The 11,172-nt window shown below is 47.5% G+C and overlaps 4 protein-coding genes across 4 annotated transcripts; 1 reads left to right on the top strand and 3 right to left on the bottom strand.

Moving 5' to 3' along the window:
- Nucleotides 1-88: 88 nt before the first annotated feature.
- Nucleotides 89-3,657, bottom strand: BC939DRAFT_465738 (Sec8 exocyst complex component-specific domain-containing protein). Its single transcript, XM_051557549.1, has 11 exons — nucleotides 3,373-3,657; nucleotides 3,205-3,245; nucleotides 2,994-3,111; nucleotides 2,654-2,855; nucleotides 2,377-2,545; nucleotides 2,174-2,276; nucleotides 2,037-2,067; nucleotides 1,811-1,928; nucleotides 1,277-1,657; nucleotides 938-1,171; nucleotides 89-809 (listed from the first exon to the last, which is right to left on the bottom strand). Exons 1-11 carry the CDS (start codon nucleotides 3,632-3,634, stop codon nucleotides 177-179), a joined length of 2,292 nt encoding a protein of 763 aa, XP_051407540.1. The 5' UTR covers nucleotides 3,635-3,657; the 3' UTR covers nucleotides 89-176.
- Nucleotides 3,658-4,384: 727 nt separating this feature from the next.
- BC939DRAFT_402584 (cell differentiation family, Rcd1-like-domain-containing protein) lies at nucleotides 4,385-5,929 on the bottom strand (the record flags this gene model as incomplete). Its single annotated transcript, XM_051552685.1, has 6 exons — nucleotides 4,385-4,526; nucleotides 4,617-4,807; nucleotides 4,911-5,006; nucleotides 5,114-5,220; nucleotides 5,317-5,472; nucleotides 5,575-5,929. 6 exons carry the CDS (start codon nucleotides 5,927-5,929, stop codon nucleotides 4,385-4,387), a joined length of 1,047 nt encoding a protein of 348 aa, XP_051407539.1.
- Nucleotides 5,930-6,077: 148 nt separating this feature from the next.
- On the bottom strand, nucleotides 6,078-7,905 carry BC939DRAFT_465731 (P-loop containing nucleoside triphosphate hydrolase protein). The gene is made up of 4 exons (XM_051557548.1): nucleotides 7,842-7,905; nucleotides 7,426-7,753; nucleotides 7,246-7,325; nucleotides 6,078-7,147 (listed from the first exon to the last, which is right to left on the bottom strand). Exons 1-4 carry the CDS (start codon nucleotides 7,897-7,899, stop codon nucleotides 6,270-6,272), a joined length of 1,344 nt encoding a protein of 447 aa, XP_051407538.1. The 5' UTR covers nucleotides 7,900-7,905; the 3' UTR covers nucleotides 6,078-6,269.
- A 66-nt stretch (nucleotides 7,906-7,971) lies between these two features.
- BC939DRAFT_465730 (HAD-like domain-containing protein) lies at nucleotides 7,972-10,109 on the top strand. Its single transcript, XM_051557547.1, has 7 exons — nucleotides 7,972-8,676; nucleotides 8,869-8,961; nucleotides 9,042-9,106; nucleotides 9,198-9,335; nucleotides 9,434-9,566; nucleotides 9,645-9,768; nucleotides 9,847-10,109. The coding sequence occupies exons 1-7, from the start codon at nucleotides 8,167-8,169 to the stop codon at nucleotides 9,975-9,977; spliced, it is 1,194 nt and encodes a 397-aa protein (XP_051407537.1). The 5' UTR covers nucleotides 7,972-8,166; the 3' UTR covers nucleotides 9,978-10,109.
- The last annotated feature ends 1,063 nt before the right edge of the window (nucleotides 10,110-11,172 follow it).

The following is an 11,172-nucleotide window of genomic DNA, read 5'->3' as shown; positions in this document are numbered from 1 at the left end:
ATGAGACTAAATTTTCTCGGACGATGGCCGAAAAGCCAATCCAGTCAGCAAAAAGGGCTTCTCAGTAATAAACAAGTGGAAACCAAGAACAATGCTGTGACCGTGCGAACCATACTCGTCCGTGGTATTCAGTAATGTGTATTTGAAATTACGAGTAGTATGCTGTGTATAATGCCTTAGAACCGCCCCATGGGGACGTTAATGACACCGTGATCAAAGAAAGCGCCGACGACGACCGTTCCATCCTCACGACTCTGTGGCACGCTCTCGCGTACGCGCTCGACAAACGCGACCGCAGGACGAATCACAACACTGATATGCGAGGGATCCGACCGCACGAGCGACTGATGTCCACTCGCCGCTGCATTTTGTGTAACTGATGCCGCATTGTTCGAGTTCGTTGGATTCTTCAATCCCGTCAGCGCACCGTTCTGCGCAGCCTTCAAGTAAGCGGGGATCAGTGGGACAGAGTTCGAGGTCACTGCGTTCGCCTTGCTGCTACCGCTGCTGGAAGCGCCAGCCCCGCCGTTGGTTCCGGAGGCTGATGAAGAGGATGAGGCACCGTCTGGGTTGGTTGACGAGGCATTGGGCGCCGAGACAGGGTTGCTGGCGGATGTGCCCGCAAGAACCTGGGCGTACTTGTCCTGGATCAGTCCCGAGAACGCTAACGAGGGGCCCTGCTCGGTCATTTGGGCATAGACCTGAGGAAGAGCCTTGCGCAGGGGCTCTTGTGCGGAACGACCGATTTCCTTGTCGTAGACTTTGCACAATGAGGAGGAACCGATCGAGTCTGTAAACTTGAACAGTTGCTGTTTTGGTTGTTTTCAGAAATAGAGAAAACAGAGATCATTTGTGAGTTGGTCGCTTCACAAAACATACACCGTACGCATTAAGCATGCCCTCAAAGGCTGCAGAGATACCACTAATAGCTACATACCCTATTCTTATCACGGTTGTTCCTGCGCGAGCGCATGAGATCCGATCCGGAATCGTGCACGGTGCCGCCCAAGAAGCTGTCCAGTCCATCGTTTGACTGGTTGGTATCCATCAGATAATCCGAGAGCAGGCATCGGATCTCTGTCAACATCGGTGTCCACACATCTGCAAAACTGTACATAGTTACGCCCACAAGTCCCAAGTCGCGCTGCTTGAGGTGGTCTCCCTCTACGCGCTATAAAGAAATAAACGAAAGCGAACGAAAGGTACCAAACGTGGTAAGCGACAAGGAGTCCGGAGAAAATTCCAAGTAAACAAAACGGCAGATGAACCACCCTACTCTCAACAACCGCTGGCCCGCGACCAGAACCATGCTATGCCCTTGGACCACACACTCGAGCTTCGAGAAGAGCGTCCAGAACAAGTCCCTCAGAATTTCGTTTTCAGCATTCTTCGTCGCCTGATACTTTTCGTCCTCCTCGTCATCATCATCATAAGAATCCCTCGGATGGGTCATCGCCTTGAGCAGGGCAGCCGCGTTCCGTCGCTCGTTGACCTCACTGATCGTCTTATCAATCAGCTGGTATGTCTCCAACGGCACCCGCTGTAAGATTGTCACCACCGCATCCTTGAACTTCCCGAGCAACCCAAGTGATTCGACCAGGATCTCGAGGTAGTATGCAAAATCGACCTCGGGGTTGACTTCCAAGTCCTCTGTGATCTAATGAATGCATTCCACGACACAAAGATCAGGAAGAAATGTAATAGCAAGGGGCCAAGTATGTAAGTAAAAATCGGCTGCAAAGCAAACCGATTAATCGGTTTGCTTCCTCTTACTTCAAGTATTATTTGTAAGAAATGCATGGGTATGTACCATCTCGTCGTCCAGTCGCACTTCGTTCCCAGGCTTGGATTTCGATTGGAATCCACCGTTGCTGCGCTTCATGCGGACGTTGGAGAAATGCCCCATTTTCGTAAGATCCTTGCCGATACTATACATTAACACGAAAAGACGATCAAATCCATGTCATCAACACTTTGATGCTATATAGAATCAACCCCGGCTGTACGCTCCTTGACTATAATGTGCGTGATCTCACCCCTCGAACAATCCACGCTCGGTTGATGGTACTAAACATATGAAAAGCACAAATGTCATCCATCTATTAGACGCATGCTCTTGTACTCAAGCGTCGAAGAGAAGAGCGAAGAAGACAGCGCAAGTTTCGAGCCTTACATGCTTCTTGTCCTGTGGTATACGCAGCCCATCGACTGTCACAGTACGGGCTCTTCAGGTACAGGTGGTTATGAAGTTCTTCAGTCAGGATCTCCGCCATTGACTAGTTTCGATGACAATCAAGGTGAAAAAGAAAACATTTGTGTTAGATATCTCTAAATTTACATATCACGCCTACCGAATGCGCATACCGATGTACATACCTCGAGCTGTTCATTAAAGAACCGAGACAAATCTGATAGTGCTCCTACAGAGGCCATATCCGGCCTTGAAATTGTCTTGGACGCCGATACCAAGAGTGTCACGGCTGCCAAAAAGTGTTTTTCGCGGACTAAAGATTCCAGCTTCGCAGGGACTTGCCTCAGCTCTTCGCTATATTCCAGCAGTAACACGCACATCGAGACCTTTGTTAACATTATTTATGCCCCTTTGGTGCGATAAAAAAAAGGTGCGTAATGACAGTAGGATGCAGGGACTTACATCTCATCCAGCATCTCGATCATATCCTTGTACTGCTGGCTCTTATTATACAGCTGTACTAGATCCGCTTGCCTCAGTCGAAGCGACTCCTTCGAGTTCTTGAGATCCATTCTCAGCTCCTTGACGCGACTCTGTGAATCCGAGATGCTGTCAAGCACGCCACCATATGTTCCGATTGACGCATTGAATCCTTGATATGATCCTATATGCGAAAACATCATGGTATGAGGCGAGATATATACAAAAAAAACTCCGGGTTAATATCATGCGATTGCAGGACAAGATCGTCCTCCCTGTGGAAGCGATAACATTCCTACGTCTTTTTTTATTTATTTATTACCGTCAACAACGTCCTTGAGCGCCCTTTCGATATTCCGGAGAATCAGAGTGAACATATCATAGTCCTTGCCGAGCGAGCTTCCATCCATGAGTTCCAACGCCAGCGGCACAGGATTAAACTATGATTCTCACAAAAAAAAGTCATTTGATGCCATTCTCCTATTGTCCATATATTTCTCCCATCGAAAAACGATGTCAATTAAGCTCCTTACGTCTGGCTTGGTCATGAACTCCCATTCATCGTTCAAGAGGTCTATCAGAAATGAATGAACATGTCACAATAGGGTCAAATATTCGTAATTGTGCCAGCGCTTCCCCTTTCGCCCTGAACTCGAGAACGTCCTATTCCTGTATTAAGCATTTCATGTTGTGTATCGCACCTCGAACGTCGATTGAGCTGGGGTCTGAGACTGGGTTGACATATTCCTCATGCCATTGATAGTCGTTATGGCGAGCCATGGGTCCGAATGAAAATAGTTGTGTATGGTCAATGGTTCTGGCATCATCATCTTCGCCCAGTCCAGAGAGGGGGTGACAGGTAGTGACTGCAACAGCGTCCACATCAGCTGATACCACCAGTGTTGTCGCGACCTGCGTGCTACGCGACGCATATTTCATGTCCACATCATGGCCATATACCATTTCATTTTCGCAAAAAGTATAAGGGATTCTATTTATTGTATGCTCTTCCATAGTAGCTTTAGAAAATAAATATATACAGCAAAGAGACAAAGAAAAAGACGAAACATAAATGATGTGATACAACGAACAAGAGAAAAAAAAAAAGAATACATGCCAAAAAGGCACATTTTTTTTCTCGTTCTTTGGGGACAAATACAATGCTGAGTGGAGTAAGGTACAAATAGTACAAATTACGATCCAGACAGTTTCAGCCTGCCCGGAAACACGACGATTAGCACATACATAAAGAAAGACAAATACTTCCACTCCCAGTCTGCAAGTTCAACGCCTGCCTCCCCTCTTCATCGCCCCCAAAGGAAAATTTTCTCCGCAAGCGAAACAAAGCAATAATAAGAAAACATGGACAAGAAAGAAATAGAGAAGAGAGAACCAGAGAAGAGAGAACCAGAGAAGCGATCTTAAGAAAAAGTTTAAACGGCTGCAATGGACGCAAGAACGAATTAATCGCATTGCAGCGAGCCATAAACAAATAAATGAAAGTAAATGTACATGTTCAGTAAAATAAAAAAGGGAGTGCTGGGAGAAGGGTCTCCAAAAAAAAAAAAAAAAAAAAAGACCGGCGAGCGTAAAGCCGATTTTGAGACACAAACTGCCTGGTAAATCTTTCTGCAAAAAAAGTGGGACAATTAGGATTGGGTATGAAACAGGCAGAAACGGACCAAGGAGCGGATGGTATGCTCAATGTCACATTCAGTTTGTAGAGGCGCTGTCGGACAAATTAATGATCAACTGGGCAAGACATCTCTTGGTCGTCAAATCATCCTTCAGAGCCTGAGCAAACGTAGCATCTCTCAGCGGTTCAGGGAGACACTGGCGCAGAGCCTCGCGAGCTCTATAAGAGATAGAGAGTTTGTATTAGTTTTGAGTAGCGAGAGATAAGATCGGCATTTCCATTCAACACCTATTGGATCGCGGACAGTACCTTGGATTATCTGACAGGCGAAGATAACACTTGACAACATGCTTTAATAAACGGACGGCAAGAGTGTCGACAAGCTGATGAACCATGTTGCTCAGGACAGTGCCAACAGCATAGAACCGTTCATAAGTCTGGCAAATATAAGCAAGACCCATATCATCCAAGAGAATTCGCTGTACGATAAAGATAGCGACCTAGAGGCAAAAGAATGAGTGGATCTATGGTGAACACCAAATTCATAGGAGAATCCACCGACCGATAATCTGTCTGTCGTCCTGTCCGAAAAAAAGGACTTACAGTCTTGGAGAGTTCGCTTCCCGTTTCCATGATGCGGAGGCACAAAGGAATAATTTCTGTCGAAAGCAGGAAAGTGATGACTTCCGTGTTATCGTTCTAATACGCGGGATGGATATAATTCCATAAATGAATGTTAATGCCAACGAACTCAACAACGCTCGAGAATGATTCTTCAAAAAAAAAAAAAAAAACCCCCTCTTTACCTTAACAAGCGCGCCAATAACACCAAGACTTGTTAGACGGAGATACTCGAATGGCCTGGTCTTGCTGGTTGTATTCAAGAAAGGGTACAGAAACAGAGGGATATGGGCTAATCAGTTGAAGAGAAGAGAAGCGTGAGTACATGCACTGAACCATTATCAAGTCCAAGAAGGGTCATTGCGATCCAGTCACTGGATGAACATACCATTTAGAAACATTCCCCTAGTTTCGGGGTGGCTGGCCACACATTGCAAGAGCGCCAGCGCGTTGCAAACACGGTTGGAGGCGTGGGCCGTCAGTCCCGAGGGGGCTAGCAATGGATAAACTGCAACGATTTCCTGCAAGAGGGCTGCCATAACACCTAAACATCTCAAGTTTAAAAATAAATACATGCATTAAAGACCGGCGATTGGAAAGTTGGCAAAGCCTAATAAGCGGTTGTAGATAGGCGAAGCATACTTACCATACGAATGCCAGAGGACCAGGGCCAGCTCCTCAAATTGCTCGCGCTTCTTGCTGAGCTCCAACAAGGCCTGCTCACGATTGACAGGGTTAGTGAGTTCAAGAACAAGTTGATAAATCTTTTCATCCTCGATGCTCAGCAGGCGATACTGCTGCTGTTGCTGTGCCTGCTGCTGCGCCTGTTGGTGTTGGTGCTGCTGCTGGGCTTGCTGCTGGGCTTGTTGCTGGGCTTGCTGCTGCTGGGCTTGCTGCTGCTGGGCTTGCTGCTGCTGGGCTTGCTGCTGCTGGGCTTGCTGCTGCTGGGCCTGTTGCTGTTGCTGTTGCTGTTGATGAAGTTGTTGCTGCTGGAGCTGCATAGCCAGCTGGCTGTTATTCAATCCGCTGATCCCTCCGCCGGCGTAGAAGCGATCGTTCGGACCGGCCCTCGCTCCAGCCTGGTGCATGTACATGGAGTGCATTCGGATCAGGTGGTATCAAATGAGTTGAAAGGGATAAATGGTGTAGATGGGATAAATGATGTAGATGGGATAAATGGTATAGATGGGATAAATGGTATAGATGGGTTAACTGGTGGATAGGAGGTGAGAGAAGAAGGGAGGGCGGGCGCGATGCTTTGACGAGGCTGTGTGTAGAATGGGTAGGTGTTGGATCAAGTGGATGCGATGCGATTAAGTGTGACGTGGACATCTTGTACATTCATTTTCTGGCGGGCTCCGCAGGTAACCCAACTACACCGGTCTCGTCTATTCTGTATCGGCAATACCCCGACTCCTGTGGACTACCGTCTCTCTTGTTAGCGGCCCACGGTGAAAAGATGACTGACATTGTGCGTTGTGGCTCTTTACTGCTTATCGCTTCCGCATACGGCTCATGATCCACGTATTGATAGTCAGGTAGTCGTGTCCTTTGCAAAACAACTCGTGCATTGATCGTGTTTTCCCAGACGAGCCCAAGCGCGGGTTTCTTGAACTTCATAGGGTCGTTGAGCGAATTGAACACCGATGATCCTGCTTGAATGCTAGAAGAGGCGTTCACTGCAAGCGACCCATCGTTGGGCTTGAAGACATCCGTAACTTGGTTCACGCATATAACTGCCAATCCGAACTGGTCGGCTAGAGTCCTCAGGCGCAGGCCAATCTCGCATAGATCAGCACTTCTCTGGAGAATGCTGGACCTGAAGCTTGGATTCTCTCCTACCTGATCCACGGTTGAAGGAATACTGAGCTCGCTTCGAAAATTGTTCGTGATTGAGTCGATAATTATAAGCTTCACCGGCTTCTTTCGTGGTTGCCCTGAGCGATCTGTGTCTCCATCGTCTACTGGACCGTGCTGAGATACATCGAATTCGTCGTAATCCTGCGATACATGCGAGTCATGAATCAAAATAGGTAGTTGGTAATTAAAGATATGCAGCTGGGTTTCTTGATCCGCCATAGAATCGAAGTAAATGTTGTCCCGAATTTTGTCCGCATCAATCTCAGGAACGGTCTCCTTGTACTTTCCCACAAAGCTATCAATCATCGACTCCAATCTGCCGTACGGAAATTTACCCTCTGTTGAAAGCCAGATTGCAGCTACGATAATAGATAGGATGTTAAGATGTTGCCAAATGAGTTCAAGTGCTCAAGGTAATGGTGGCAAGCATAACCAATCCGATAAAGTTAATAATTACAGCCACCAAGCCCACCCATATGAAGCGGAAGTTGCACAGTCAAACATAGCTGGAGGCAGAGCTGAGTCTTGCCTACAGCACTATAGGAGCAAGTATCGAAGCAGGTTTCAGAGGTGTTGTGATTATTGAGATGATATGTAAGCCAAGAACCACACGCTGAGGGCAGTGTGGGGTGCGTACCTCTCCCCTGCTAATTCCGTGATTCCGCGCGTCATGAAGCCATTCCCGCCGAGAGCAATGTCCATGACGGGATCTCCGAGAGATAGCCAGTGCTCTTCTTGAAGCAAATCGAGCGCTGTTCCATAAGCAATCCTGGTCTCAAAAATGTAGGCTGCAGCCTGATTGTAGGCGAGGTCAACTTCGTCTGGAGTCAGGTTTATAAGGCGATCATAATTGGTACTTGAGGAGCCCTTGACAGGTTGATGGCGCTTAAATCGTGTGCCAGGTATATCGTCGACTAGGCTCGGCGGCGTATATAGCAAAAGATCCTCGACGGTGTCCAAAGAAGCTGCGCCCAGCAAAACAAAAATACGAAGTGGCGGTTAGAGACGTATAGGGACAAGGAGAAGCACCGATCGCGCGGTAGGGTTGCATACCTTTGATCAAACTGTCCTTCACGGAAAAAGGGAGGTCCAAGACATTGATGGAGGTCATTTTGGCCTTCTCGCGGTAAACCATGCATGTCGCCGAAGGAATGGTCCACTGGCACCAACTGAGGGCTACACGTGACTACTACCGCCATATCACACAGGCAAGCTGTCCATAAAACCCATAAGACAACCCAAAGACTGATCTCTTCCTCCTTTCCTTTGTCCTCCATTCACATTCGTATTCCCATTCCATTGAGCTCTTTCAGGAACCCTGAATCATCACTTAAGACTCCTCAACCCATTTTTCTCTGCTCCTCTTGAATTTAACGCCATGGTTTTGACACGCTCTCGGTCGAACAACCAGGCGAGTGCCGCTCCCACGACCCCGGCCTCTGCTTCCAAGCCTGCTGCCCCTTCTAAGCGTAAAAGCAATGCTTCTGCATCCAAATCTTCCAAGGCTGCAAAGATCAATGCTGCCCCAGATCTTACTACAGCCAAGGAAACACAGGCACCAACGGAGGACCGCGCTCCGGGACCTGCTGCTGTTGCCGCTCCTATTGTGACTCCCGCGCCATTGACAACCCCAGCTCTAGATTTCACGAGTCTTGATAAGGCTTCGGAATCATCGCAGCCACCGGCCCCTGCTGCACCAGCGACTGCCACAATTCCTGCTCCTGTTGAGATACCTGTGGTCACTGCTCCAGCACCAGTGGTTGCCTCGACTGAGGAGCCCACTGTCCATAACAGCATCGCTGTGGCTGGAGTCATCCAGCCTTACGATGTTATTCTGTCAGACATTGAGGGTACCACCACTCCCATCGTCTTTGTGAAGGAGAATTTGGTAAGTCTGCTTTTTATTCCATTATTCTCCTCAGCTTTTGTGTTTGTTTGTTTTCCTAGGCAACACGCGTGTTTGGTTGAAAACATTTCCTAGGCGGCCAATTGCTTAAATTGGCCTGTCTCTCATAGTGCCACTGAACTGTCTAATGCCGTGCGGACACTGACAAAATTACTGCCTGTTGGTTTTCTTTAGTTCCCCTATGTTACCTCCAATTTGGAAGTATTTTTGAAGAAGAACTGGGACAACGAGGAGATGAAGAATGCCGTCGAGGCACTGCGCGTCCAGGTAATTGGCTGCCCCAAGGGTTGTCAACTGACCTGCACGACTTTTAATTGACACTCTTAATCCTACTCTTTCCCGACTAGGCGGCAAAAGATGTTGCAGACGGCCTTCCTGGGGTCACAGCCATTGCGACAGAATCTGCTGATGTGTAAGCTGCTTTCTTCTTTTTTGTTTATGGTCCACTTTGACCGCGGGTGATAATGACTAAATGCCTTTTTCTGCTTTTTGCACTCCTGAAGTTTGGCTGAAAAGGTCCAGCAAGATGTGATTGCGTCTATCGGATGGCAGATGAAGGCTGACCGAAAGATTGGGGCTCTGAAAGCCTTCCAGGGATACATGTGGAAGGAAGGCTATGCTAATGGCGACTTGAAAGGAGTGTAAGTTACATGTCCCAAAATTGAAAGCATGATTTCTACTCGTTTGTTGCTTGAGTTGCATGATTGTATGCTTACGTTCATTTGCTATTCCTTGATAGCATCTATGACGATGTGATCCCTGCTTTCGATCAGTGGATAACCGAGGGTAAGAAAGTGTACATCTACTCTTCTGGTAGTATCGGAGCCCAGAAGCTCCTCTTTGGATTCTCCGAAAAAGGCGACGTTCTCCACGTAAGCGCTTCGTTGACATTCTCTGATGATATTTGCCATTAACTGCACTTCCTGGACCTAATGTCCCTCTTTTTGTAGTACTTTTCTGGCCACTATGACACCACTATCGGGCCTAAGGTGGAGGCTGAAAGCTATGCAAAGATTGCTGCCGACATTGGCCTTGACCCCTCCAAGATCCTGTTCCTGTCCGATAACATCCATGGTAGGTAGTCAATTCTCGCTCTCTTTCATAATCTCAATGCTTTCTTCTGCTAACTATTTTGGCTTCATTATATCATAGAAATTGTGGCTGCAAAGAAAGCTGGATTCCAGGCTGTGGTGATCGATCGTCCTGGAAATTCACCTCTTTCCGCTGAAGAGCGTGCCAATAATATTGTCGTAAAATCCTTCTTGGAGATCCCCAAGCCGTAGTAGGTCCCGAGTCCCAGTCTGCAATGAAAGCAGGCCCATTCTACTCTATATAATACAAATCCTTGAGAAGATGGACTTTCCCATCGCAATTCGATCCTTCAAATAAAGTAAATAAAGTATCGCATTGTCTACATGAATTAATTGAGCCCTCTGGCATACAAGGTTCTGCGAACAGCTTCCTCTCAGTCTCGCGCCCAATTTCCTTCTCTCCTATACCTTGCTTGCTCGCTCGCTGCCCTTCACCCTTCTCTCTCTCATCCTTTCGCTCCGTTTCTCTTTTCTTCCTTACTTTCGCAATAAACTGTTCTACTAACCTTTCTAATGAACGTTGAGAAGATTGGCGTCTTTGACATTCCAGGTGTAGTGAAAACAATCGCCGAACATCTGTCCATTGACATGGACACTATGAGATGATGTTGCGAAGTACTGAACAGAAGCGCTCTAAAACTATCTTTCACATAATGAAAGATCCGCTTTTCAATACTGTTGACAGCGTACCAGGTTAGAATGACAACTAAGAAGGATTTTTTTTTTTAACGAGAACCCTCAAAGACATGGGATTTATTAACTGTGGCCTGAAGGAAACCTACAGGCGGGACAGAAAACAAACAGGAAACTGCCCGCTCCGACTATGTCGCAACGGATCCATATAACATAATCAATCAACGCATGAGTGGTGAACCGATGGTCCCTGCTCCCTACGTGTCCTGTTGCGCGTGAAAGTCATCCTTTAGCCATGGTCCTCTGACATTTTAAGAAATTGACATCCTCCCAATCGCTCCATTACATCGAGTCTCAGCTGTTCCAAACAGTGCCCCTGCACTCGTTCATCCGCGGCGTCGTTGATCTCTTTCACATCGGGTGCTTGTCGTTGGCTCAGGGTAGATCCCATAAAATCATTGCTGCTACGTCTGTGCTCTCCAACACAGTTGCGTCCCCGCGCGCGTTTGCTCACAGCAGTGATCCCATGTTCTCGTTCCCAGTCGACGGTGAATTTACACCTTCTGTTCCAGGTCTCTGCTCTGCTGATCTCCTCAATGGCCTTCACAAAGCGGCTGACCATGTATGTTGCAATTCTTTCTGTAGTGTTAAAAGCGCATCTCCAAGACTGAGCCATGCACTTGAGTGTTAGACCGTGATACAAGTCCTGCACTGACCACTCAACCCCCTCGAATCTTTCCTCCTCGGTGTCTGC

The sequence above is a fragment of the Gamsiella multidivaricata genome (assembly GCF_025024155.1).
Source record: "Gamsiella multidivaricata strain RSA 2152 chromosome Unknown BC939scaffold_92, whole genome shotgun sequence".
Classification (NCBI taxonomy): Eukaryota; Fungi; Mortierellomycota; class Mortierellomycetes; order Mortierellales; family Mortierellaceae; genus Gamsiella; species Gamsiella multidivaricata.
This window is presented reverse-complemented; position numbering and strand designations above follow the sequence as displayed.

What these genes read in the sequence shown, in the direction of transcription:
- BC939DRAFT_465738 (XM_051557549.1), bottom strand. Translation starts at nt 3,634, where the DNA reads ATGGTATATGGCCATGATGTGGACATGAAATATGCGTCGCGTAGCACG. An exon ending in GAGCGTGGATTGTTCGAGGG is followed by an intron (nt 1,929 to 2,036) that starts GTGAGATCACGC and finishes GTTAATGTATAG; the next exon opens with TATCGGCAAGGATCTTACGA. An exon ending in CGGGCCAGCGGTTGTTGAGA is followed by an intron (nt 1,172 to 1,276) that starts GTAGGGTGGTTC and finishes ATTTCTTTATAG; the next exon opens with CGCGTAGAGGGAGACCACCT.
- BC939DRAFT_465731 (XM_051557548.1), bottom strand. Translation starts at nt 7,899, where the DNA reads ATGACCTCCATCAATGTCTTGGACCTCCCTTTTTCCGTGAAGGACAGT. An exon ending in ACGGAATTAGCAGGGGAGAG is followed by an intron (nt 7,326 to 7,425) that starts GTACGCACCCCA and finishes TTGCTCCTATAG; the next exon opens with TGCTGTAGGCAAGACTCAGC. An exon ending in TATGGGTGGGCTTGGTGGCT is followed by an intron (nt 7,148 to 7,245) that starts GTAATTATTAAC and finishes CTATTATCGTAG; the next exon opens with CTGCAATCTGGCTTTCAACA.
- BC939DRAFT_465730 (XM_051557547.1), top strand. Translation starts at nt 8,167, where the DNA reads ATGGTTTTGACACGCTCTCGGTCGAACAACCAGGCGAGTGCCGCTCCC. An exon ending in TCGAGGCACTGCGCGTCCAG is followed by an intron (nt 8,962 to 9,041) that starts GTAATTGGCTGC and finishes TTTCCCGACTAG; the next exon opens with GCGGCAAAAGATGTTGCAGA. An exon ending in GCGACAGAATCTGCTGATGT is followed by an intron (nt 9,107 to 9,197) that starts GTAAGCTGCTTT and finishes GCACTCCTGAAG; the next exon opens with TTTGGCTGAAAAGGTCCAGC.